Source organism: Eleutherodactylus coqui, chromosome 2 (assembly GCF_035609145.1).
Source record: "Eleutherodactylus coqui strain aEleCoq1 chromosome 2, aEleCoq1.hap1, whole genome shotgun sequence".
Taxonomy (NCBI): Eukaryota; Metazoa; Chordata; class Amphibia; order Anura; family Eleutherodactylidae; genus Eleutherodactylus; species Eleutherodactylus coqui.
The window spans coordinates 310,616,564-310,644,525 of record NC_089838.1 but is presented as its reverse complement, the minus strand read 5'-3'; the positions used below and the strand labels follow the sequence as shown (position 1 = coordinate 310,644,525).

General features: G+C 43.2%; 1 protein-coding gene across 1 annotated transcript; it reads right to left on the bottom strand.

Annotated features, from left to right (window-relative positions):
* Positions 1-23: 23 nt before the first annotated feature.
* LOC136610258 (hepatic lectin-like) lies at positions 24-27,201 on the bottom strand. The gene is made up of 7 exons (XM_066589494.1): positions 27,144-27,201; positions 17,704-17,814; positions 16,934-16,999; positions 12,849-12,896; positions 9,868-10,010; positions 6,055-6,176; positions 24-342 (listed from the first exon to the last, which is right to left on the bottom strand). The coding sequence occupies exons 1-7, from the start codon at positions 27,199-27,201 to the stop codon at positions 210-212; spliced, it is 681 nt and encodes a 226-aa protein (XP_066445591.1). The 3' UTR covers positions 24-209.
* Between the last annotated feature and the right edge of the window lie 761 nt (positions 27,202-27,962).

Below are 27,962 nucleotides of genomic sequence, written 5' to 3'. Positions count from 1 at the left end.
TAAGGGGTTCAGAAACAGGTCCAGACAAGAAGACTTTATTCAACCTTTTCATCATTTTTACAAAAAACAAACATGAAAGGTAATGCAGAAAATGGGGAAGGGCCCTTTAAGAGCTCCTGACCCTATAAACAGTAGCTAAATGACATTGGAAGTATAATTCATCCTCATTCATAAAGTTCTCTGTTGGGTTCTAGATGTCTAAGATGAGCTCAGAGCTTCTTCTCACAAATCCCGTAGGCACCTTCATAATCACAGGAAATGTCATTCCACTCTCCAAAGGCCCGCAAGTGCACACAATCTTCACCATCCTGCCAATCATCTGGCTGATCATCTGACCAACGCCTGAAAATAAATTACACATTATTAAAGATAATGCTGGGCAGTCATACCAGTAAGGCTCCGGTCACATCTTCACATCAGTGGTATACGTCAGGAGAATCCCACCACATAGGCATACAACGGGATACGTCACGATAGGGTCCTATTATATACGTCTCAACTGTCCTGGATCTTGCAGGGTAGTCTTGGATTATGACGACTGTCCCTGAAGGCATGTCCCGCTCCTGCTAGATCCCCGCTCCTTGCTCCAAACCTCAGTAGAATTTCTACAGCAGCCTCTATTTTTATCCCTCACGCAGGACTCAATCTCTCGCACAGCAGCGCTCTGTACGTGGGTTCTTCCCCCGTCTTCACCGGACACACTGGGGTTTATTTACTAATGCTGGCTAAAAGTTATACAGCCTTACAATGTGCCAGATTTCAAATTAGCTCTGCTGAATGATAAATCTGTGTAATTTAAGACTGTCTAGTCTGAATTTAGGCCACTTAATAGTTGACTTACTTTACACCAATAATCGTGCCAATATTCATGCACAATTCATTGCAACTTAATGCAATTTAGACCACACTCCTTTTTAAAAAAGGTCAGAAAAATTGTCCGAAAGTGTCCAAAAACGCAAAGTGAATTTATCCCAAAGGATGTAAGACACAAGTGATTCCATGTGAGAAGCCGAGACCCGTGTGAAGGATGGCGATAGACAATGCAGTAGATGCTTTACTAATTAACTGAGGTTTGAGAGCAGGGAAATAGGAAGAGGAGGCCTGCACTATGCCTGAAGCCACAAAATAGGTGCACTGTGCCTGGGGTCACAGAATCAGGCATTATGCCTAAATGGGGCCACAGAGGTCGATATTACTTTGTGGAGCCACAAAGGGTCACCAGTACTAGATGGGGGTTACTGGGAGGTTCATTGGGTGGTAGTGACAGAATTGAGAAAGTGTGCAGAGATGAATAGGGGCTTGTCATGGCGATCTGGGCCTGGATAAAGAAGAAAAAGTAGATGTCAATCAGAGAAAACATCACTTATGATTATTGCAGGCAACTGCACTGTATTCGCTATCACTGTTTAGAGCTGACATCTACTATTATTTAGTGGTGTACAAGTACTGTAAACAGTTCACTGGGGGACAGTTATTGTGCTGGGGGTCACTGAAAGTCACAATTAATGTGAGGGGGTCACTGAGGGGGAACTATTACTGTAAGATGATACAAAGGATGCAGCTTAGTGTTAAAGTAGCATAGCCTGAATAATTTGTCATGGCGCTCTCACTCACCACACAGATTGTCTATCTTTTTGTTGCTCCAAAGTTGGAGCAACAAAGCAGAGTGTTAAGGCAATACAGTCCTAAGCTCGTGCTCATGACCTGAAGGTTGCAGGTTCAATCCCCACTTGGTTGAGGTAGCCGGCTCAAGGTTGACTGAACCTTCCGTCCTTCCGAGGTTGGTAATATGAGTACATGGCTTGCTGGGGGGTAAAAGATGACTAGGGAAGGCAATGGCAAACCACCCGGCAAAAACAGTCTGCTGAGAAAACGTCACAATGTGATGTCACCTTTCCATGTTTTTTGGGAATGTCCACGAGTGACACCCTACTGAGAGGCGGTTTATGATATGTTAAATAAAATAAAAACCCACATTCTTATTCAAGCTGCAAGTTTAATTGCCAAGAATTGGAAGACCCAATTACCACCCGAAGGGAGTGACCTCCACAATAAACTGCCCATGCTACTATGGAGAAATTGATGGCAATGAGATCCAACACCCTGCACAAATACCAGAAAACGTGGCACATCAGGCTCACACACTATCCGTATTAAATGAACGAGAGCAATTTAAAGCTATGTTCTGTTGTTATGTTATTAAACTGTTTTTTTTTTAAGCTATAAATGTCAATAAAGATAAGCTCTTGAATAAAAACTTATCAAAATTTGTATGGAGGAACAGGTTGAGCATATAAGAGGGACGGAAACCCTCAAAAGTATTCCGTTGCAATATAACTGTAATGTATTTCCTGTCTTTCCTACTACTAAAAAAAAAGGTTCAAAACTATGTGATGTCACCCAAGGAGTCAGTCATGACTCGGTGCTTGCACCAGGGGACTTCAACTTTACCTTACTACACTATAGTCCACATCACAAAAAAATTATGTTAATGCCACCCTGGAATATAGCAAAAGAACACTCTTTTGGCATATGCCAGCTGAATGGTTACGTTCTGCATATATTTTAGGACATTCGCAACCACATACACCCAATGTAGGTGTAGTGTCCCAGAACATCATTCTGGACACCTCCATAATTGTCATATGTCTGTCTTATGTGGATGCACTGTGCAAAACAGTCATGTCTATTTTCTGTATGTGTTTTGCACGGTTGCAGCATCTGAAGGGTTAACTCCATTAATATCATTGCCTGTGAGCTCTGTTGCATGTTGAATGTATCTATCTTACAGTCCCATTTGACGTGGTGTGGATGAATCTATAAATAGGAGTGATTGGGTTCCAGAAGGGAGATCTATCTTCTCGGCTGAGGAGCACCCATCTCCACCCGAGGGTTTGCTACCACAGAGCGCACCATCAGCCCTTATGTTTCTGAAGATGGAGGAGGAGGAAAGACCGTCGGATCTTATGTGAAGCGCATGGGAGTGAGTGAGCCTAAATGTTTCTTCTCCAAAAGTCCTATTGCAAGAGAGCCGTTGTAAGTAACTACCTCTTCTAGCAACTATATGTTTTCTACAATAAGATCAGTGCAGAAGTCTACTGAACTTCTGAAAATAATCTTAAGTCTGTTTATGATTCCTATGCGGCCGTCTGAAGCCTGGATCACCGTGTAGTGGTCCTGGATCACCGTGTAGTGGTACACCTTTGACTGACACCCACGCATGCTGAAGTCTATGAGAGCGGGGTGATAATTACTGCCATTCTGTGGCCATTGACTTTCATGTCAAGTTGTTTGAATAATACTGATTTACCTGCACTGTAAACTCTGCATACTGAAGTTTGTTGTATCGTGTTTAAAAGTCACCAGTAAAGTTTTTACCGGGCCTTACCAAGGTAATATATACACTTGTCCAGTGTTATTAAACCGTCGTGTATGAATGCCGGTGTGTGGAATGGTGGCATCACGAACTGACAACTACTACCCCCTCATCCTGAGGACTACTGGCCCTATCCTCTGCTGCGGTAACTTCTTCCGTGAACAGGAGTTGGTAAGTGCCACCTTGACAGGTTCACGTACTACACCCTCCCAACTCCAGCTGTATGCTTGGATAGAGTGCCACATCTTTTCCTCCGGTAACTCCCTCCAGGAATGTCACAGGTGGCTCACGAACGGCCTACCACAAAAGTTGGCGTCTCTCACAGGACTCGACATAGGGTGAAAAGGTAATGTGAAGTGTCTCTACATAGCAATGTAATAGATACCACAGTAATAGAGTATGTGATGGAAGAGGAAATGAATCTGCATGCCTCTTTATGTAATCAGAGGCATACGGAGATGAAGTAGAGCCTGTATTACGGCTGTGTGCATCAAGTGTTAAAGGGGTTGTCCCGCGCTGAAACGGGTTACGTGATAAAAAAAAAAATTTACTTACCCGAATCCCGTCTCTGCAGCTTCTTTCTTCTTTCCTTCACCAAGATGGCCGCCGGGATCTTCACCCACGATGCACCGCGGGTCTTCTCCCATGGTGCACCGTGGGCTCTGTGCGGTCCATTGCCGATTCCAGCCTCCTGATTGGCTGGAATCGGCACACGTGACGGGGCGGAGCTACGCGTAGAAGGGGGCGGAGCCAGAACGCCGCTCGTGCCCAGACCGAAGAGAAGGGAGAAGACCCTTCTGCGCAAGCGCGTCTAATCGGGAGATTAGACGCTGAAATTAGACGGCCCCATGGCGACGGGGACGCCAGCAACGGAACAGGTAAGTGAATAACTTCTGTATGGCTCATATTTAATGCACGATGTATATTACAAAGTGCATTAATATGGCCATACAGAAGTGTATAACCCCACTTGCTATCGCGGGAAAACCCCTTTAATGTGTCTAATACAATATCTACTTTAGGCCTCATGCACACGGGCAGACTTTTGCTGCAGAATACAGAGCGGGCGTCAGCCTCCGGGTTCCACAGCAATACCCTCAATAGCATGCTATGGAAAATGATTCTTCATGCACACGAGTGGAAACTATTTGTATTTTCCGCTCGTGGAGAAAAATCACAGCATGCTCTATTTTCCTGTGGTTCCAGCACGGACAGCTTTCATTGAAGTCAATGGAAGCCGTCCAACCCGCAGAAATATTCATTGACATTGCGAATGGGCTGCAGATTCAGCGGGAATAAAAAAAATGTGTACTCACCGAAGGGACAAAAGGTTTCAATAATGACTTATGAAAAACCCTATGAACCCTCCATGCAAATCAAGTTCATAAGCAAGCGGTTTTACTACCCGCGTGATGACAAAAGGACCCACTTAATGCGGCGCCAGTTTCAAAGACGGAACCTTCAATTTGAGATTTCTAGAAGACAAATATACCTTCTGCCCTATGCTGTAAGGTCCAGACACTAACAGACTCCTCCTACTACTCAACTGCAAACGAGCCCCCATTGCTTCCAGGTTCTTCTGTACTTCTTTCCATACCCCCTGCAGCGCATCTGTGGCGACATCAGCTGCAGGACAGGCAGATGGAATAGAAATAGCTGTAAGGAAGCTTGACCGGACCGAGTGAAATTCCGGAAGCCAATCTGACAAGGCACCAACAACTTAGGGAGTACCTGTGATCCTAGGCGATCCTCCTAAAGATCGCCTAGGATCTGAAGCTTTCCGCCGGTTCGGACTGATGTTGTAGACGCTTCTGAGGACAGGTCGCTACACGATGTCTGGCTTTCCTACAATAGAGGCAGAGACGATGAATCATCCGGAACCGTCGCCGTTCTTCGGGACTTAACTGGTCCACTTCCATAGGCTCGGCACCAGAAGTTGGCATTGGAGAAGGGGGAGCTGGTCTGCTGGATTCCCTAGCTTTATGGGCCTGACGTTCCTCTTTTCTAGATCTCAGACTCCTGTCAGCCTTAACCGCCAATTCCATCGCATCACTGAGTGTCACGGGAGCAGGATTAGAAATGAGTAGATCCTTGACAGCGTCAGAAAGACCCAACAAAAACACATCTTTAAGGGCGCTATCGTTCCAAGAGGTTTCACCTACATACAGTCTAAATTTAGAGCAATAGTCCTCTACCCACTGCTGCCCCTGACGTAGAGAAATGAGATGAGATACCGCCAACCCTGCATGGTCCAGCTCATCAAAAATACATGCAAGTTCCTGAAAAAACAAATCAACTGACTGCAGGCAAGGAGTAGGTCCATGTCTGGGGGGAACCCCGAAGTAAGGACATAATTAATCCAACTTTCTGGGATTCTGAGCCGAAGGAGCGGGGCCGCATCCGAAAATACAATCTACATGCCTGTTGAAAAACAAAAAACTTGCTCCTCTTCCCTGAAAATACCTCAGGAAGTGGACACTTGGGCTCGGGAATAAAAGGGGCAGTAGAAACATGCACTAACTCCCGCTGCTCCTGGGCCACCATACGACCGGACAGGTCTTGGATCACGACCACTAAATCCTGCAACTGACTTACAAGGGTACTCATGGCCTCCATTGGAGAGCAATTTTAAGGGCCAGTTATTATGTTATGGTATATCATCTTCTTGGGAAACTTACTTGTAAGATGTTTCATAATTGCTTCCATCGACCCATGTCCAGGTTCCTTCTTCATCCATATCATGGAGTCCAATCCAATAAAAACGGTATGAAGAAGCATCAGATAAAAATCCAAGGAATGCCTGAAAAAGAGAGAGCAGCTAGGAGCAACGGAAGCAGCCGGTCCAGACAATCAGGGGGTGAGGCCAACCACACCATATAAAAGTCAATGTTCCGATACAAAGTCCAAGAGCTTTTACAACAATTAATTGATACATTTCTTCAAAATCCCAACTAAACCACTTTTGGAACTGCTGTTTTTGCTAGAAACACCCAAAATAACCTTGGCACTTTGGCACCAAAGACGAGTAAATGACTGCACTGATAATAGTTGGTACATGGAGATGAGTGTAGTCTAACACCCCAGTCTATGGTGGCCTATAAATATGGCTGTTTACATCATGTAACTGAATGTAGTCATAGGCCTCAATTTATCCAACAAATAGTGTCCTTTTAGTCTCTGATATAACTGAATGTTTTGTTATAGCATTTTTAGCTACATACCCTGTTTCCCTGAAAATAAGACATTCCCTGAAAATAAGACATAGCATGATTTTCCAGAATTTTTGAGGATGCAAAATGATTTTTCAGGCTTTTTGAGGATGCTTGAAATATAAGCCCTTCTCCAAAATTAAGCCCTGCTAACAGTTAATTTAAAAAGTCAATTTAAATAGTATCCAGGCAGCTATACATGTTAAAAAAGTTAACCTTTTTGAACGAAAATTAATATAAGACACTGTCTTATTTTCGGGGAAACACGGTAGAAAAGCCCGGCAGACTTTATAACACAGTGGGCCTTCTGCAAAAAAAGCACACTTATTAAACATTATTGCAAATGTGTGACATACAGCAGGTATGGCTATACTTTATCATAAGTCTGAGGCTTCTCCTGGAGGTATCTGTTGGGGAAGGCTTTAGTTCTAACACATAGCTCGGATGTGATCTGAACAGAGGCTGTGAATGACTAGCAGTACTCTTGGAAAATGCCCACTGATCCCCAGCTCTGGACAGGGCAGTTAGGGCTCCCATCCACTTGCGTTAGCGAATTGCGATTTTTTTAGCGCTGCAATAGAGCGCTAAACCTTTCTATTTTCAAAACGAATGTGTTGTGATGTGGCTATGCGCATTTGCGATTTTTTTTCGCAGTGCGTGTGCGATTTTTTTTATCGATTGCGACTGCCCTATATTAGTGCGATGTCCAATTTTTCCCTCGCCCATGCAAGTCAATGGGTGCGGTAAAAGCGCATCGCACATTGCAGAATCGCATGCACGACTGCGTTGCGATGCTGCGATTTTTTTCTCTCAGGCAAGGAGGAGGGGAAGGGCACAGCAGTCAGTGTCAAAAACGCTGCGATAAAAAACGCAGGACAGCCACAAAACATAGAGCTTTGCGATGCGAGTTTAGTGGGGGGAAAATCGCAGCGCAATCGCAGAAAAAAAAAATCGCTAGGTGGCAACTGCCATATCGCAGCGATTTTAAAAACGCACTATCGCCCTCGCAAGTGGGTGGGAGCCCTTAAAAGTTTTTTATATTTATTACGGCACTAGACCACTAGAGTTGCAGGTTTATGTCACTGGGGGGTCATGTTTAAGAAAATTGGTCAGCAGGGAAAGGGTTTTCTCTGCTTTGGCGCTGGCAAACTAGGCTAATTATGCTCCACCTGAGAGGGCTCATTAAATAGTTTTTTTCTCCCCCATTTAATTAAAAAGAAGTTGAGACTATTAGTATGGGCCCTCAATCTAGGAAAAAGACAGTCCTATACAAAAACCTTGTGGGATGCAGTGGCAGTGGTCGTAGTGCACGACAGAGTAAGAGACGCACCCCGTGCAGTACTATGTTTGGACATATTGGGCACTAGGCCTGACAGAGGGATGGACAATGTATTAGCGAGTGGCCGGATGGATAGAGTTCATTTTATCTTCTTGCACTTTGATGTGTGAAATATTAGCTGTGAAGCATAGTAAGGGCTCGGTCACACGAGCGTTTTTTCGCGTGATTTGTGGATCGCATGACGGATGCACATCCGCAAATCGCGTGACCGGGGCCGACGATTCGCCGAAAAATCTGCAGCTAGCAGCGTTTTCGGCGAAATGGCCCAGCGCTGCCCGCTATCCTCTGCCATAGCTGTGACACAGCTGTGGCAGAGGAGAACGATGTTCGCCCATTGAATTCAATGGAGCCGGCAATACAGCCGTGGGATGAATTTTCGGGAAGGGCTTACAAATATAAGCCCTTCCCTGAAACCATCCTAAAATGTGTAAAAGTAAAAAAAAAAAAAAAGTATACTCACCTTTTTCTTGCAGCCGGAGTTCAGCCGCGTCCAACCGGCAGTTCTCCTGAACTGCTCTGTGCAGTATTCAGCTCTGTGTCATTCAATAGCTGAGAGCTGCCTCTGATTGGTCCCTGCGCTCAGCCAATCAGAGACAGCACTCACTCACCCATTCATGAATTCATGAATGGGTGAGTGAGAGCTGCCTCTGATTGGTGAGGGCTGTATTGCCGGCTCCATTGAATTCAATGGGTGAACATCGTTCTTCTCTGCTGCAGCTGTTACAGCTGTTACAGCTGTGGCAGAAGAGAATGATCTTTAAGTATATGTTCTCAATGGGGTCGGCGCTGCTGCTACCGGCCCCATTGAGCACATATATAGAACACAACGATGCGCAGAACGCAGATAGGCGCGTTCTGCGAATCGTTGTGTCCTATAATTTATCGCACATCCGCATAAAAAGCGGACATGTGACCGATCCTATTGCGAAGCATTGGGTCTATATCTACGCGGATCGCATGCGCAAATCGCGGGAAAAACCGCCCGTGTGACCGAGGCCTAAGGCCAAATGCACATGGCAAGATAGGATTCTACATGCGTACCTGTCTGGATGCTTTTCTTCTGTGCTGCAAATGTATAGATTTGACTGTGCCATCGCTAGGAGATAACGCAGACCCTGTGGCCTTTCTGCAATGATAACTGCGGAAGGGCCGCGGGACGGATGGCTTCCATTGACTTCAATAGAAGCTGTCCGAGTGGAGTCCGCATAGAATCGTAGCATGCTGCGGTTTCTCCTCCGTGAGCGGAAAATCGCAATCAATTTCCACTCATGTGCAGGAATCGCCTTGTGCTATAGAATGCTATGGCAGGTATTTGCTACGGAATCCAGAACCAGACAATGCAAATCCAGCCATATGCAGGTGGCATAAGGCTGACAGGAGCCAGATTTGAAGAAAATCCAGTGTATTGGAAGTATATTTTGTGTGTGCCAACCATCTTGCTGTAGAAGGCTATCCCAGTGAGTTGATACAGTATTATTAGAGGAATTAATCTAAACAAACTTAATTTTGTACCCAACGCACTTCACAGCCAAACTGTCAAATAAACAGATTGAAGACATACTAGATATTTTAGACTCCAGTGGATTCTAGAAGTGAAAGTTAAACCCCTTTCTTATCTGAATGTATTTCTTCCGTTGATTGGCTTCATCCTAGGAGACGAACATGGAAAAGTTGAAGTGTCAGATCCCGCATATGCCTGACATAAACGCCCTGAACAGCCCCCAGTCACTAAAATGGCCTCCATTGTTGTAAATGGAGGCGTCCGGCCCACAGTCCATACGCAATTTACGTAGTGTATGGGCTGTGACCAGCCACACATCACTAAGCGACAGTGCAGAAAATACAAACAAAAACAAACTGTACTCCATATGACCATAAAGGCACACTGGGGAAACCCAGCCTAATATTCGGCATGGCACCCACATGTTGTACCATTACCTCACCTGCTCCCGCTTACTGGTGATTACAGCTAGGTCAGCTCCTTTCTTGAGACATGAATCTCTGGTCTTTGCCCAGGTAGCTTTAACTCCAGTAATGTAGTAGCAACTGCCATCAGCTTGCTTCCATCCTTTCTCACAAGTCTTCTCTGAAAACCAAAATACCATGACATTGACATGTTCCTGTGAAATGCAGTACATTTACAGCATGTAGATGGCCCAGAAGCTGAGCGCTCCCAGGTATGGGGCTGCTGACACAACTAGAGGCCAAGACACAGTACCTGAGCGTATAAACAGAGGCATAGTCAAAGGAGTCCAGGATCAAGGCAGGTAGCACATACTTCAACACAAGACAGTCCAGATGTCAGGGCACACAGAGCAGGTTCAGCACAGGATGAACAGGCCAGGAGTCAGGGCAGGCAACAGACAGGAGGATGGTCAGTATGCAGCGGGCAGGGTCCGTCCTTTGGTGGAGAACGATGGCTGGGTAAAAGTTGGGACTATGTCACAGGTGGCTCTACCATCAGCTCCCCATCGATCCAAAGTATAGTAAGGAATTATGAAGTCCACAAGACTTAACTTTTAGGGCGGACACCCATTGGCGTTTTTTTCTCCACTGCGCTGCGAGAGCAAGTGAAAACTCTCGCCTCGCAGTGCGAGAAAAAAACCGTGATGACGCCGGCAGCAGCGCTAGCCCCATTTAAAAGACATGGAGAATACCGCAGACTTCTGCCACAGCTGTCACAGCTGTGGCAGAACTGCAGCATGCTATCCCATTGCTTTCAATGGGATCGGCGCTGCTGCTGGTCCCATTGAAAGCAGTGGTTTTTGGCAAACCCTGCAGTATGATTTGCGGGGAAGAGCTTGAAATATAAGCCATTCCCTGAAAATCATCAATAGGTGGTAAAAAAAGTTTTTAAAAAATTACTCACCTCTCCGCCGCTCAGACCCGTCCTCCGGCTGGCTCCGACACTGCTGTCCAGCACTTTCAGCAGGATTCAAAAATTCCCACCTCCTGAAAGGGCTGTGCTGATTGGCTGAGCGCTCAGCCAATAACAGCTAGTACTTAGCTATTGGTTGAACGCTCAGCCAATTACAGATAGTGCTTAGCTATTAATTAATGAATAGCACTATCTTCGCTATTCATGAATGAATGGCTAAACACTATCTATAATTGGCTGAGCGCTCAGCCAATAGCTAAGCACTAGCTGTTATTGGCTGAGCGCTCAGCCAATCAGCACAGCCCTTTCAGAAAGTGCTGGACAGCAGTGTCGGGGAGCCAGCTGGAGGACGCGTCTGAGCGGCGGAGAGGTGATTTATTTTTTTTACCACTTATTGATGATTTTCAGGGAAGGACTTATATTTCAAGCCCTTACCCGCAAATCATACTGCAGGGTTTGCCAAAAACCACTGCTTTCAATGGGACCGGCAGCAGCGCCGATCCCATTGAAAGCAATGGGATAGCATGCTGCACTTCTGCCACATCTGTCCCAGCTGGGACAGCTGTGGCAGAAGTCCGCGGTATTCTCTATATCTTTTCAATGGGGCTAGCGCTGCTACCGCTGGCCCCATTGAAGAGACTGTCGATATCCCGTTTTTTCTCCTCGCACTGCAAGGCGAGAGGTTTCACTTGCTCTTGCAGCGCAGTGGAGAAAAAAGCGCCCATGGGTGTCCGACCCTCAAACCAGAGGTACACAGTTGTTCTTTAATTAAATTTTCCATAGTTAACAGTCTCAAACATTACAATGCAAAACTCAGTTGTTGGAGAATTCTTCCCTCCACAAGTTTGTATCCAGAAGTCACTTTTACATTTCATCTATATCCGCAGTCTAAGTTATCTGTCGGACCTGTGCAAACGTGCTTCTGTTACTCGTCGGGTACACTCCACAACCACTCTCACTTAGGTTTCTCTTCCTCTCCGTTGCAGTTGTTCTTGACCACTTACTCAGAAGTCTCAAAAATGTGGTCGCCATCGCTTACTCCAAGAGTACAGAATCTGGTCCTCACACTCCTCCAAGGAGAGGCCTCCCATGGCCACAGAGCAGGGCCTGAGCTCCAACTCCGAGGACCTCGAGAAGTTCTGACTCCTTCACATTCTCCTCACTAGACCTGTACACTGCTCCTCCAGAACACATGCTCTCTCTCTTCCACTTTCAACTACAACTCTCTTTCAGCTCCTCTCATCAACACCTCGTAATGTCCACTGACTACACACATCTCCTAACTCCTCCCCCTAGCACCTGACTTACTCCACATCAGGTTAGGAAGGACAATACACATAGCAAGACTAAACTGATACAAAACCAGACATTACCTCTTAAGTGACCTGTCTGAGTCAATACACATAACAGAACACAACAATGCAATGGGATTAGCACTACATAGAGACAGTACACGGAACTGACATAGGCTGATGTAACACACAGCACAGACATCAGCACACATGTAATACATAACTACCACACACCACGTGACACTACAAATACAACAAGCCAAGGTCAGGAGTGGAGAATACAAAGCAGTCCGGGTAAAGCCAAAGGAGTTGGAAACCAAGAAATCAGCATAAACAAGTAGCATCTTCAGCTGGACAAAGAGGACAGAAGCTTAGGTACCTTCCTTAGTGGGAAGGTGTTTGAAATAACCAGAGGTGCTCAGGGATTGGAGGGAGGACAGAAATACAGGATGAGCACTGGCCCTTTAAGACTATGGGCATATGTGCGCTCTCCATGGAGCAGTGAGACTGACAGTAGGTCACAATATGGCACATGCCACAGACAGGAGGAGCATGCATGCCATGGCCAGCAATGGGGAAAGCTGAGGAAAAATGGTGGCGGCCACTGCGACTTGTAAAACAAGTCATATAATAGCCAAATACAGTGTTATTCCTCAGGGACACACATAGTAGCTTAGTCTGAGAAATCACTTAGAAAGTCAGGTAGGCTTTAACATTAAAACATTTGCTAATGTCGCTTCACTTGTTGACTTACTCTTTATTGACGTATGTAGATCATCCATAGCCAAAGAAAGGTTATGTACTGTAGGAAAAAAAAATATTAGTTAAGATTTAATTGACATGAAGAGCTCCGTGCATGGCCTGAATATTATTTAATGGGATCCCAGGTCGGTGTGATCATAGATCTTGCAAAACTTGCACAGAATCCCCAACCCTGGTGAATAAGTGGGCACAAAGTCTTTTGTACCACATAGTAAAACAGCAGCACTAGAAATCCTTAAGAGAACAGCGGAAAAAAGGCGAGGTAGAGCAACCCCCAGAAAGAGGTGGGCAGAACCATTTTCATTTCTACGAAAACCTTAAACTTGCTGCAGCCAACCCAAATACCGTCTCAACCTACAAGGAAGAATGTATATGACAAAGCAATTAGGAATTAAAAATTGGGTACAGACACAACCTTTTCAGAGAAGCACAAACACATGAAATTATTAGCTCAGCTTCTTTACTTTATTGTCTAGCATAAAAAGGCGCGTTTCGGGGCTAGAATGCCAGTTCCTGAGTATTTGCTGGAGACATGCTCTCCAGTTAACAGATAGGTGATGTCCAAAGTGAAGTTGAACATTTTTTGGTAACTTCATTCCTGTCCATCTTTTGTGGGTCACTCAGGGGGGACCATTTTAGATGAAAACATGAGAGAACTGGATGAACTGAGGGGTTCTTGTACTATCGTCCGTGAAGGCCAAAGTCACACGCAGAGTTTGCTACTTTATTCTAAACTCGTTATAAATCCCCAGTATATGTGTATATATATATATCTATCCTCTGTATACAAGACTCTGACTGATAACAGAGAGAACAACTGTGACCAGGATCTGCTACACTGCAATATCTGAAGGGGGTCCCTGAACAGATTTTACATTAGACCTCTTGCACCTTCAAGCAATGGCAGTAGGCCATAGGCATAGTAAGCATTTTACAGCCAGCATAGTCCTTCCATTTTAACTATCCAAATCTTTGCTGGGAATCTCAGATAAAATTAATGGGTCCAACAAATTCTCAAATTTCATCCGCTCTTGCTGACAACTTCATCTTCCAAAAAGTAGAAGTGAAACCAATGAATAGAGGCTTGCAAGCAATAAAAAAGGATTTTTGGGGTATGTCAAAAGCAAAAGAAAAGTCAAAAATAATATAAATTCGTTAAAAATTATGTTGAGAAGGCCGAACTTTTAAAGTCCTATTTTGTTTCTGTTTTCTCTCAGAAAGTAAATGTAACATCAACTGATCTTCCCTGTGCTATTGGGGAAATAAAAGAATTGAGGCTATCTATAAACAGAGATTGTGAGGGAACACTTAGATAACTTAAATGAATTTGAGCCTCCAGGACCAGATTAATTACATTCAAAGATACTAAATGAAGTAGCAGATGTAATTGCTGAAATATTCATTGTAATCTTTGAAAATTCCTGGAGAACAGGAGAAGTCCTAGAAGATTGGAAAAGGGCAAATGTTGTCCCTATCTTCAAAAAAGGGAAGAAGGTGTATCCAGAAAACTACAGGCCTGTGAGCCTGACTTCTGTACCGGGAAAGATCTTTGACCAAATTATTAAACAGCATGTATGCAAGTACTTGGATGAGAATGGAGTAATTAACCAGAGCCAGCATGGGTTTGTAACAAACATGTCATGACAGACTAATCTAATTTCCTTCTGTGACAGAATCACCAACTGGAATGATCAGGGAAATGCGATAGATATAGTATATCTTAAGTTTAGTAAAGCCTTTGATAAAGTATCTCATACTATACTTATTGAAAAAATGACCAAATATGGGATTGACAAGGCAACTATTGGGTGGGTTCACAACTGGCTGAGTGATCGTACTCAAAGAGTGATCATAACTGGCTACACATCCAAGTGGAAGAATGTATCAAGTGGGGTACCACAAGGCTCTGTCCTAGGCCAAGTGCTGTTCAACATTTTAATAAATGATGTAGAAGAGGGAATTGAGGAGAAACTGATCAAGTTTCCCAGCAACACAAAGCTAGGAGAGATGGCTAACACTGGAGAAGAGAGAGGAAGAATTCAAAAAGATCTGGACAAACTTGAATAGTGAGTGGCAACAAACAGAATGATATTTAACAAGAAGAAATGCAAGGTCCTACATCTGGGCAAGGAAAATGCAGGAAGCACATACAGAATGGGAGGAATTGATCTGACATGTAAAAAGAGTCAACAGTGCGATGCAGCAGCAAAAAAAGCAAACACAATTCTGGGATGTATGCTGGATTCTGCCTGTGTCTGAGGCGAGCCGCGGGCAGGACCAGTTTAAGTACTCGGTGGTCACCTGATCTCGCCAGCCACTCACTGCTGGGGAGTGGGATAGGGCTGGCACTTCACAGGAGGAAGTGGTAATGCCTTTCCCGCATGTCTATTGGCTAGAAAATGGCGCTAAACATGCGGGGAAGGAAATGGAATTGACTCGAGTACCGCGTGGTGTTCGTCTCGAGTAACAAGCATCTCGAGTACCCTAATGCTCGAACAAGCATCAAGCTTGGACGAGTGTGCTCGCTCATCTCTATTAGCTAACACTAGGGAAGAGGGAGAGAGTATTCAAAAAGATCTAGAAAAGCTTGCACAGTGGGCAGCGACTAACAGAATGGTATTTAACAAGGGGAAAGTCCTACATGTGGGCAAAAAAAATATAAAAAAGCACATGCAGAATGGGAGGAATTGAGCTAAGCAGCAGCACATGTGAAAAAGACTTGGGTATATTAATAGATCACAGACTGAACATGAGTCAACAATGTGATGCAGCAGCCAAAAAGGCAAACACAATTCTGGGATGTATTAAGAGAAGCATAGAGTCTAGATCACATGAGGTAATTATCCCCCTCTACTCTTCCTTAGTCAGACCTCATCTGAAATACATTGTCCAATTCTGGGCACCCCTGTTTAAAAATGACATCAACAAACTGGAGCAAGTTCAGAGAAGAGTTACGAAGATGGTGAGCGGTCTGCAAATCATGTTCTATGGGAATGTTTAGCTAATAAAAAAGAAGGCTGAGAGGAGACTTAATAGAGGTCTACAAATATCTGAAGGGCTGTCACAGTGCAGAGGGATCAGCCCTATTCTCATCTGTACAAGGAAAGACTAGAAGCAATTAGATGAAATTGAGAGGGAGGAGACAGATTTAATATTAGAAAAAATTTCTGACACTGACGGTGATCAATGACTGGAACTTGTTACCGCAAGGAGAAGGTGAGTTCTCCTTTAATGGAAGTGTTCAAACAAAGGCTGGACAAATATCTGCCTGGTATGATTTAGTGAATCTTGCATTGAGCAGGGGATTGGACTAGATGACCCTCGCGGTGCCTTCCAACTCAACAATTCTATGAGAAAATTGGATAGCGGTATGGATGTAAAATGTCTGTATTCAACATCACATGAGGGAATTGCACTCCTCTGTGGTGAAGTGACAATTTTACATCACAGGTTCATTTGCTTCTGGGGTATCTTATCCTGCATTTTCACATTGAGGAAGCAATATTAGGGACATATTAAAAAGTTGATCCACTACTCAAAGTTTCATGGTTATCTATTTGTCCTCACATTGGTTCCCGAATACTCTGTCTGGCAGTGTATTCAAGAGTCATGATTCTATCCCCCATCTGTCTTGCTTTATTATACAATTCTGAAAAGAGAAGGATTATATAACCTAAATGGGGTTGTCCCTCCTTCTTTTTCCTTTTTCATTATATTCGGGACCTCCGCTTTCAGACCCCTTGTTCACCTGTTATTTCTTTATTTAAGCAATCGTCATATGCATTTTTTAGTCTTTAAGGATAATGATGCTGAAACATTACATCGTATTGTATTCTCTTTATCAAAAACCAATAAAACTATTGAAAAAACTTTTTATTCCGGGGAAAAGAAAGAAAATTACTCCCCTCTTCCTATTGAGAACAGATGCATGAGTGGCCAAATGGAGCCCGCATGTGTATGGGGAGATCAGGAGAAATGGCCGTTGGACGAATGAGGGTTCAGCCCACCACTGAAGGTGTATGGCCACCTTGTAGACTATGCTCTTACAATGATGAACACACAAACATTATATATTACCTTTTTCCCTAAAGTCATTCATCTCTTTTAAAGTGACCAAATGTTTTCTGGTACTGGAGACATTGTCTGTAAAATAAAGTATAATACTTAAATTAGTTAAGACCTCTAAGGCAGTGATTACCAACTTCATTATATAAAACATCTTAACAAATATCCACCCTCAGGCTACCTTTACTCCTCTCATCAAAGAAACCTTATGTAGGGGCAGGTAAAGCATTTGATAATTCATAGTATGGACCAATATGATGTTGCATAGACCAAAGGCTTATATACCGAAGAGTCAGCCCATGAAACTACTATAGGGAGCTTTTAGGAAGGAAGCCCAGCTTTGGTTGGCACCATGCCATTAGTAACTTTGTGGCCTCTGCAGGACTTCCCTCCAGAGGAAGAGCAATATGAGGAACAAAAGGGAATTGGGAAATGGGCCAAGGATCATAAAAAAGGCAATGTGGGTATAATAACAGCAGGTCTTTCTGTCCGGAGTGGTTAAATGAGGGTACCAACTGATCTTTGCTATAGAGCCCACTCTCTACTATGTACATCTCTGGTACAGACATACTGCAGGCTATACAGGCTTCTCACAGTCTGCTGTCTGCAGGACATCTAAAACGTCACTAAAATTCTGACTTGGTCAAACTCTTGTTCACCGTAGGGAGCAATTGAAGGCAAACCACAATGACCACAATTTGCCACAGTTTCATGTCACCATGTACTGAATCCCCAGGTATTACAATCCCATCGACATTTAACAGCAATAAGAAAAACATTACCTCCAGAATATACAGTAATAAGGAGGACCAGGATGAGAACATACAGTAGGGCCAGCAGCCCATAGGAAATCCATTCTGGTTTCCAGGTATAAGAATCGTACCACCTTCTGCCTGTAATGAGAAGACGCAGTAATGTGATATATACCGATATTTACCAGCCTGGTATAGTAACATAGTATGTAAGGCCGAATGAAGACAATGTCCATCTAGTCCAGCCTGTTTATCCTCCCATGTTGTTGATCCAGAGGAAGGCAAAAAAAAACCAAAGGGCAGGAGCCAATTAGCCGTTTGGGGGGAAAAATTCCTTCCCGACTCCCTAATGGCAATCAGACTGTTCCCTGGATCAACCCCTAATAGTTCCTACCTGCCTGTAAACCCGGATTAACAATTAACCTAAGATTTATATCCTGTAATATCCTTCCGCTCCAGAAAGACATCAAGTCCCCTTTTAAACTCCTCTATGGATTTTGCCATCACCACATCCTCAGGCAGAGAGTTCCACAGTCTAACTGCTCTTACAGTAAATAACCCCTTTCTGTTTTGGTGATGAAACCTGCTTTCCTCTAAAAGTAATGGATGCCCTCTTGTTACCGTCGCAGTCCTGGGTGTAAACAGATCATGGGAGAGATCCTTGTATCGTCCCCTCATGTATTTATACATAGTTATTTGGTCGCCTCTTAGCCGTCTTTTTTCCAGGGTAAATAATCCCAGTTTTGGTGCCTCTCTGGGTATTCCAGTCCCTTCATTCCATGTATTAGTTTAGTTGCCCTTCTTTGAACCCCCTCAAGCACTGTGACATCTTTCCTGAGCACCGGTGTCCAGAACTGTGCGCAGTATTCCATGTGAGGCCTGACTAGTGCCTTATATAGTGAGAGGATAATGTTCTCGTCCCTCGCCCCTATACCTCTTTTAATGCACCCCAAGACTTTATTAGCTTTTGCAGCAGCTGACTGGCATTGGTTACTCCAGTTTAGTCTACAATCCACTAGTACCCCCAGGTCTTTTTCCATATTACTTTTCCCTAGCAGTACCCTATTTAGTGTATATTGATGACATCTGTTTCTCCTGCCCATGTGCATAACCTTACATTTATCAACATTGAACTTTATTTGCCATTTTTCTGCCCAAACCCCCAGCTTATCTAGGTCTGTTTGTAGCCGCACATTGTCCTCCGTTTCATTGATTATATTGTATAATTTTGTGTCATCTGCAAATATTGATATATTACTGTGCAGCCCCTCTATCAGGTCGTTGCTAAATATATTAAACAGAATGGGGCCTAATACTGAACCCTGTGGCCCCCCGCTAGCGACATTGGCCCAATCAGAGTATGAGCCATTTATTACCACCCTCTGCTTTCTATCTTTGAGCCAGTTCCTTACCCAGATACACACGTTTTTGCCCAGTCCAAGCTGTCTCATTTTATATATCAGCCTATTATGCGGCACGATGTCAAATGCTTTAGAGAAGTCCAGATATACGAGATCAATAGACTCTTCCAGGTCCTGCCTAGAGCTTACTTCATCGTAGAACCTGAACAGATTGGTCTGACATGATTGACCCTTCATGAACCCATGCTGGTGAGGAGTTATTCCGTTGTTCTCCTTGAGGTATTCTTCGATGGTGTCTCTCAGAAACCCCTCGAATATTTTTCCCGTTACTGAGACTTACTGGCCTGCAGTTTCCAGGCTCACTTTTGGACCCCTTTTTGTAAAATGGAACCACGTTGGCAATGCGCCAATCCAATGGTACAACCCCGGTCTTGATAGTATCCACAAATATTAGATATAGCGGCCTAGCTATCACATCACTTTGTTCCTTTAGTACTCTTGAGTGTATTCCATCTAGGCCTGGCGATTTATCGATTTTAATCTTCTTTAACCGATTCCGCACTTCCTCCTGCGTTAGGTATGAGATATTTATTTGTTAAAGGGCCAGTGCTCTGTATATTGTGACTTGACTTTATAGCCCTCAAACTGTGCAGAATGTCCTCTCAAATTAGAGTCTTAAAGGGGTTGTCCATCTTGAAACTGCTGATAGCCTATCCTCAGGATAGGTCATCAATAGTAGATCAGCTGGGGTTTTCTGCCTGGGACCCCCACTGATTAGCTGTTTGCTGGGCTGGTGCATTCATGTAGAATGCTGATTTCTGCAGGAAGCAAACAGCTCTGTTCCCTCTGCAGTGGCTAGTCTTGGTATTGCAGAAAATCATCCCATTCTCCTACTGTACCGATAAAACTAATAGACAGTAGTATGACCCATTTGGTACAGGTAGAGGGCAGCACACTACATGTAATTGTATGGTAAATGTAGGACAAGTAGATGACACTACAGTAAACATAGCTTACATATTGTAGATTACACATAACACTATTGCTTTGCAGTGAGGCACTTCAAGAACACAGCGCTCCCTGATTATATCTGCAGGGTATTTCACTTGAACACCACACAGTAATTTCACAATACTTCTGCTTCTTGGTAAGCTCAGAGTCATCACAGAAGATGTTGAAAGCGGCCACCACTGACCTCTAAGAACTTTTGACCTGCAATGAGGACAGTTTTGATAAATGAGACCCACCTTCTCTGGAAATGTGAACTGCATGCACAATACGCTTATGATGGGAAATGGGACAAGAGTCATCGATAAACACTAGACTCCTAAAAATAGTGCATTTCTACACAAATCATTATCTTAAATAAGGGTTGCGCTTCAAGTGAAATCCCCTTTACTTGCCTTCAATGTCATGCACTGATTGGCTGTTGACTATGACTAATCACAGGAACTTTACCAGTGAAATGCTCATGCTAGCAGGCTGGATCTTCCAAAGAGCAGCACTGTGGCACTGTTGAAAATTGGTTCCAGTTTCAGCAAATTAAAGCTTTATATAATAAAATGTTGTACAATTTTCACATTTAGCACAGTTTACAAGACCAATGCTTGTTGTTATTCAATTAGAACTTGTATTATTTACACTTGGTGGTCATCAGAAGTTGATTGACAGGGGGCCAACGCTCGGGCTACCTGCCGATCAGCTGTTTGCCGTTCCCAATGTCATGATGGACAGCACTGAAGAGAATAGTGCTGCCCATATTGCAACAGCCATGGTTGGTACTGCAAGCACAGCTCCCATTGAATTCATGGGAATGGAGATTGCGCTGAAGCACCAAGCCAGGCTGCTGCAATATTGACAGCGCTGTCTACATCCAGTACTGTCTGCACTGACGGGGGGTCTAAGTGCCGAACTGTCTCTGCTAGCAGCCTCTGAGTTCACAAAGTCCTTCTCCTCAGATGTGTCCCATAGAAGGGATAGTGCATTTGTACATGCATTGGGCTTGACAACCTCATGGCGCACGCTAGACTTGGCAGCGCTACGTAGAGGATGCTTACTGCATCATCCTCGTCTGAGGACTGCGGAGAACACAGCAATGTCAATATTGTAGAGCTGCTCTTGGCTTAGATTACTAAAATCTGATGACAAGTTCCTTTTAACACGGATTTTCCCTAGCAACAGCCTTCAGCTGGATAGGAACAACGGCCTTCAGCCACATTTTATCAGCAAATTTCTATTAAAAGCACCCTGAGTCTGTTAATTAAATATATTAGAAAAAGTCTTAAAATCATCTTCTCTTTAGATTTAACCCCTTAGTGACTAAGCCTTTTTGCGCCTTAGTGACGGAGCCAAATTTTGGAAATCTGACATGTGTCACTTAACATAGCATAACTCCGTAAAGGCTTTGCAGATCCCAGTGATTCTGAAGTTATTTTTTCGCCACATATTGTACTTCATTTAAGTGGTAAAAATAGACCGACAGAACTTGTGTATATTTATTAAACTTGACAAGATTGGGAACATTTTGAAAAAATTGTCATTTTTCCCATTTTCAACTGTTATATCTCAAATATGTGCAAATATACCATACAAATTTTGCTAAGATATATATTTCCATCTGTTTACTTTATTCTGAATGCACATTTGAAAAACTTTTTTTTTTAACCATTTAGATGACGTACAAACTTAACATTACTTTTCAGCATTTTGAGGAACACTTTGTTTTTCTACACCAAGCCAAGATTGCAAAGGCTCATAAATGTCAGAATAATAGATACCCCAACAAATGACCCTATTTTAAAAACTACAGCGCTTAATGTATTCACTGAGGGGGGTCAGGAGTATTTTCACGCCACAGTTTTGTTTTCAGGAATTAATTCAATTTAGAGGAGAGAAAAAAAATGTCATATTTTTCAAAATATGTCATTTTAAAGACATATTTTTTTCTATAGTGCCCATGAAAATGAAGATTAACATCCCAAAATTGATACCCATGTTTGTCCTGTGTTCAGAGACATAACCATTGTGGCCCTAATCTTATGTCTGGATGCACAACGGGACCCAAAATGAACGGAGTAGTCAGTGTCTTTCAGAACAGAAATTGAAGGCCTTTTAGGCCCCACTGGACTTGTAGAGCCCTTGAGCGGCCAAGACCATAGAAAACCAGACCCCTTAACGAATTTATCTAGGGGTGTACTGCCCATTTTGACCTCAAAGTTTTGAATGAAAATACAAGCAAAGCAAAAGTAAAAAGTTGTGGTTTTCGTTTTTTTGGCAATTCTGTCATTTTAAAAAAAGCTTTTTTTTGTACAGCACACATACGAATGAAGACTTGCACCCCAAAATGCATACCCCTGTTTGTCCCGTGTTCAGAAACATACCCATTGTGGCCCTAATCGTATGTCTGGATGCACAACGGGGCCCAAAATGTAAGGAGTAGTTGGTGGCTTTCAGAACAGAAATTTAGCATGAAGGTGATTTAGGCCCCATTGCCCACTTGTAGAGCCCTTGAGCGGCCAAAACGACAGAGAAACCCAACAAATGACCCCATTTTGTAAACTAGACCCCTTAATGAATTCATCAAGCGATGTACTGTGTATTTTTACCGTACAATTTTTGAATAAATCTAAGCAAAGCAGTAGGAAAAAATTACTATTTTCATTTTTTTGGCAATTGTGTCAATTTAAAAACAGTTCTTTTTTACAGCACACATATAAATGAAGACTTCCACCCTAAAATTGATACTGATGTTTGTGCCGTGTTCAGAAACATACCCATTGTGGCCCTAATCTACTTACAGGACACATGGCTAGGCCTATAATGGAGGGAACACCCATTGGATTTCAACAACTGAATTAATTCCAGGCCCCATTGCCCACTCATAGAGCCATTGAGTGGCCAAAACGATAAAGAGCCCCCACAAATGACCCCATTTTGAAAACTAGACCCCTTAATGAATTCATCTAGGGGTGTACTGCATATTTTGACCCCACGGTATTTGAATGAATGTAAGCAAAGCAGAGGGGAAAAATTACGATTTTCATTTTTTTGGCAATTGTGTCAATTTAAAAACAGTTTGGAATGCGCGGCACAACTGAATAAATCCCAGGCCCCATTGCTAAATTATGTGCGGAAAAAAAATTTGACTCCCTAAAAATAATACACCCCCCTTCCTTTTTGGCGTTCCCCAAATCTTAGATAAAAGTAATAATGTTAATTGTGTGGTATTTCCAAAGACAGCGTTAATTACGGAGGCTGGTTGGGATGGGTACATGGGGCGATTAAACCGGGTATCCCTCTCTCCTCTCATGCTTTTTGGGGGTATTTCTTGACTTCAGCGGCAGGGATGGGGTGTAAAAAGTGACGCTCTGTGAGGCTTCGTAAGCTTGTGGAGGTGCGGTGGTCTCACACAAAAGGCGCTCAACAAGCTGCTCTTGGAACTGCAGGAAAGCGAGCGTGCCCGGGGCTTCTTGTAAATTACATATTACAGGTAGAGATCTGAATAACGCCGGGCTCACACGGACATATGTGGAAGTGGAGGCCTGCAGCAGATCCCAGCTGTGAGCCGGCTGTGACCCTGCGTACGGCCGCGTAATGTACTGCGCATAACTTGTCTACTCACACAGGCGGTCATGTGCAGTACACCTTTTTCTGTTTGTATTTCCCGCACCGTCGCCCAGCGATGACACGGGTACCCGCAGCCCGTATACAATGTAGTTGCGTATGGGCTGCGGGTATATCCGCGACTATGGAGCACAATGGGCTCTATGTTGTGGATATTCGCGGTAAAATAGAACCTGCTGCGTTCTGTTTCCTGCAAGTAGATTTTGTCATTCCAATCTGCTAATGTGAGCGGAATTGTGTAATCCAATGCGATTGATCTGCTTTATACCACAGATCAGACGCATGCGGAATCCGTAATTCCTATCCGGTCATGTGAGACCGGCCTAAGGAAGATCGCTACCTTTTTATCACGTGACCGGGGACCAACGAAGCCACCATCACTGCTCAAGGCTCTCGGCGACCGTTGGTTGACGGGAGGAAGGAGATTTTAAATTTCCTGCACTCCCCGACTCCTGCGTATGTGTCCGGCATTTTGCCGGTGGTCGCATGTGCAGAATCCGGGAAGGTTCACGGAGGAGGATCATGTCTTGGTTCAAATACGCTATCCAATGGATAGCGGCGATCATGAAAAAGTTTTTAAAAGTTTTTCAAAAGTTCAAGTTTCACCTCCCATCATGGATCGGATCCATGGGGGAGATGAAAATACTCACCCCGGGTGCTCTGCGATGGTAACATTGATATAAGTATATGTATAGTGATACAATATTACTATAGTGTATATAGAGCAAAAGGATCATTTATTGTGGAGAAATGACTCCTTGAAGAGAGGCTCTACTACCCTGTTGTACCACCTCTAGCTTGGATACAAGATGTGATACTGGTGGGCATGGAGGCTCTAGTACCCTGTTGTACCACCTCTAGCTTGGATACAAGATGTGATACGAGCGGGCATGAAGGCTTGCTGATTCTGTATGGTATCCTGCGGCATACCAGTCCACATTTGCTGTAACTGAGCCTCTAAATCGTGCAAACATGTAGGATTTCAAGTTGAAGTCCCAGATGGTCCTATGCGCGTACATGTTCTGATGGCCCTAAATCTATAGACCAGGCAGCCATGGAAATGTGACAACGTTGTGGGGACATTCCTGTGACACTCTTATCATATGCAGCCTTTGGAACCATCCAGTCTCCTCTATCTCCAGGTGCGCAATTCAGAAATGAAAGGATGTTATAAATGGCTTCTACAGGCTTTATTCCAAAAGTGAGATGAGCAATAACAGTACAAAATATACAAAAAAAACTAAACAAAACTAAGCAACGCATTTCGAAGGCTAAACACCTGCCTTTTTTCAAGCAAGTGACCCGTTCACATCAAAGGCATTTATAAATCACAGTAGTGTAAAAAACATGGTACTTGATTGGCTTTCAGCTACTCACCAATCAGATGTGGCCACTTGGCTGGGCGGCCATATTGTCATACTTGTCTAATTAAAATGTGTCCCATCAGCAATAATAGGAGTAAATGCTAATCGCTATATTTAAAAATGGCAACGGTGGAAGGGGACCGTCACACGCCAAATGGTTGGCAGGGCAGCCCGCCAGAAGAATATGGCCACCACTAGGGAGTCACTGCTGGGTGGAAAATGGCCACTGTCAGTGAATCACACAAGGGCAGCGAGTGAGTGTGTAAATGCCTTTGATGTGAATAAGTCAGTTTCTTTAAAAAGCTGGAAGGTGTTTAGCCTTCGAAAAGCATTGCTTAGTTTTATGTTTAAATCGGTATATAACAAGAAAAAGTACCCCCGCGCTCCAGAACCAGGATACAAAGTTTTATATTAATATTAACAATTTATTTTTGCGACGCGTTTCGACGGTTCACAGCCATCTTTATCAAGCATTACATGAACATAGAAAACATACATCTTCATATAACAAACAAATTCATTATTACTCACAACTCATGGATACGGAGGACGCCGCGTCTCGGCGCCATCTTGGAATTACTAGGTAATCTCGTGTCATGACGCGTCATCCATCACATGGTGGTATTCACGTCACCCATTTCATTCATAAAAAGATCTCATACTACGATCTCTACTAAAACCTGTCACATGATCGCATCGATCTCCCAAATTAAAACATGTATCATCCTACAAATATCACAAATATCCACTATCAATCCTTATTATCCTTCTTCAATCTTATTTATACTATTAGTAAATATCTCTAGCATATAAAATATATAATTAAATCATATGTATACCTCCTATTAAAACCATTCCGAAAGGGAACACATCATTAGCTTCTCCTATAGTCCCTCTAATTAAATAAATAATGTATAGAACCACATAAATCAATATTTCGACCCGAATAATAGATATATAAGCTTTGAGATTAACCCTTAAAACCCCATTTTAGCGCTAATTACTAAATATCAGAAATTGCATCCATAAATAAAAATAAAAAATATTAAAAAAATGAATAAATTATTTTATCTCTATGCTATATTATATTATATTCATAAATATTATTCATCTATTCTAAAATATTTCAAAATTCTCTGGGTTGTAATTTAATAAAAATATTATATGTAAATATATATATATATATATATATATATATATATAAAAATAATAATAATTTTTTACGCATGTATATACAGTTATTTTTAAATTTTTTCAAGAATTTCATTTAAACCCCCAGGCATTAAGGTTTTTAATTTATAGATCCATTACATCTCCTTACGTCGGAGATGACCGACAGACTTATTTTGGACTTGTTCCAACGGGTCACCCTCAAATCTTTTGTTTCACAATTATGTGTTTCCAAGAAGTGACGGGATACACTGTGTTTTAAATATCCCCTCCGGATATTAAATCTATGGTTGTTTATGCGTGTCCGTAATGCATTCTTAGTTCTCCCCACGTATTTCATGTTACAATTGCATTCTAACAAATAAATAATGTGTCTGCTCCCACAGTCTAATCTCATTTTGTTATCAAGTTTAACTGTCTCACCTCCGCATTCTATAGATGTTCTTCCTTGTTTTATGTTTCATCTTCGTGTACCGAGCATACGTAATGGCAAGCCAGGAGCCCCGTATCTGGCATTCTTTTGCCATGGCAACCCATGGACACTCTGTGATGTAATTGCGAAGGGCCGATGATGTCACAGAGGGAGTCTGCCATTTCCGTGAATCTTTTGCATGTGATCTACACAGATTGTGGCATGTATGGGGTAAACAGCGGGGATAGCTCTTTTCATCTATCTCCTGTTGCTATCAGCCATGCAGGGCCATTGCCATGCAGATATAAGGTAAATACAGCATGAGCAGTACTGCTAGTCAATGAGATAAATGAAGACGGAGTCTTATGCTTTGGATGCCTCTGGTGCCTTGGACTGTTCTCCATAGATTAACATTACTGACTGCTGCTTACTTACAGTCGTCAGTCACTAATCTGGAGAACATAAAGAGGCAATAACATAGAAACCAGAAAATACAAAAAAATATACAAATAATCCAGCAGAGAAGTTAAATGAATGTACCTGACGGTCTTTCCTCATCATGAAGTCTCTCATGATCAATGCTGCTTTCGGAGTCCATAGTCAGAGATGGAATGGTGACTATAATCTGGTGGCTTTATGCTTATATTTGCTGAATCAGGAAGGAAGTATCTGGGATGAAAACATGCTTATTCATATCTGCAGCCAGAAATAGGTACTTATGAAATACCCAATTACTCTATTACACATCATGTGACTTGTTTCTGTGGAATTCTGGGCCTCATCACATAATGTGTGGGTAGATGGTCACACGTGGGATGAAAAAGATGGCTTTCGGTAATCTGGTAAATGCTATAACTGCTGGTGTTTATTTGGAGAGATTACATAGGATGCTGATGTAGTGGCCCAGAACCCCATCATGGTCCCCTCCATAAATGTCATACATGTTTATCCTATGTGGATGCACTGTGCAGAGCTTGTCCTGTCATACCCAGTGTGTGTGTTGCACAGCTGTGGCGCTTGAGAGGTTAACAGTAATAAAATCATTGCACGCCTGTAAATGTATCAGTCTGTCATGTCATGTGGTAAAAGTGAAGTTATAAATGGAAGAGACTGAGAGCGGGAAAGCAGATCCATCTTGTCTACTTGAGAGTGCTAACACAGAGCCGCATCGAAGCAGCTTCAGCTTCCATGTAGGTGAAGATGAAGGAAGAGGAGCGACATCCCTTAGCGTTTGGAGTGTGGACGTGAGAGGCATGAGTCCCAACAGAGAGAGCTCTACCAAAGTTCCAAACAGGTACCCTTCACACTGCAGGCTTTTCCTGTGTGGGCTGTCCATGATTAGGATCACCGCACAGAGGT

Coding starts and splice junctions, on each gene's coding strand:
- LOC136610258 (XM_066589494.1), bottom strand. CDS start 27,201: ATGGACTCCGAAAGCAGCATTGATCATGAGAGACTTCATGATGAGGAA. Junction 10,011..12,848: donor TCTACATACGTCAATAAAGA/GTAAGTCAACAA, acceptor TTTGGTTTTCAG/AGAAGACTTGTGAGAAAGGA. Junction 343..6,054: donor AATTATGAAACATCTTACAA/GTAAGTTTCCCA, acceptor ATTTATTTTCAG/GCGTTGGTCAGATGATCAGC.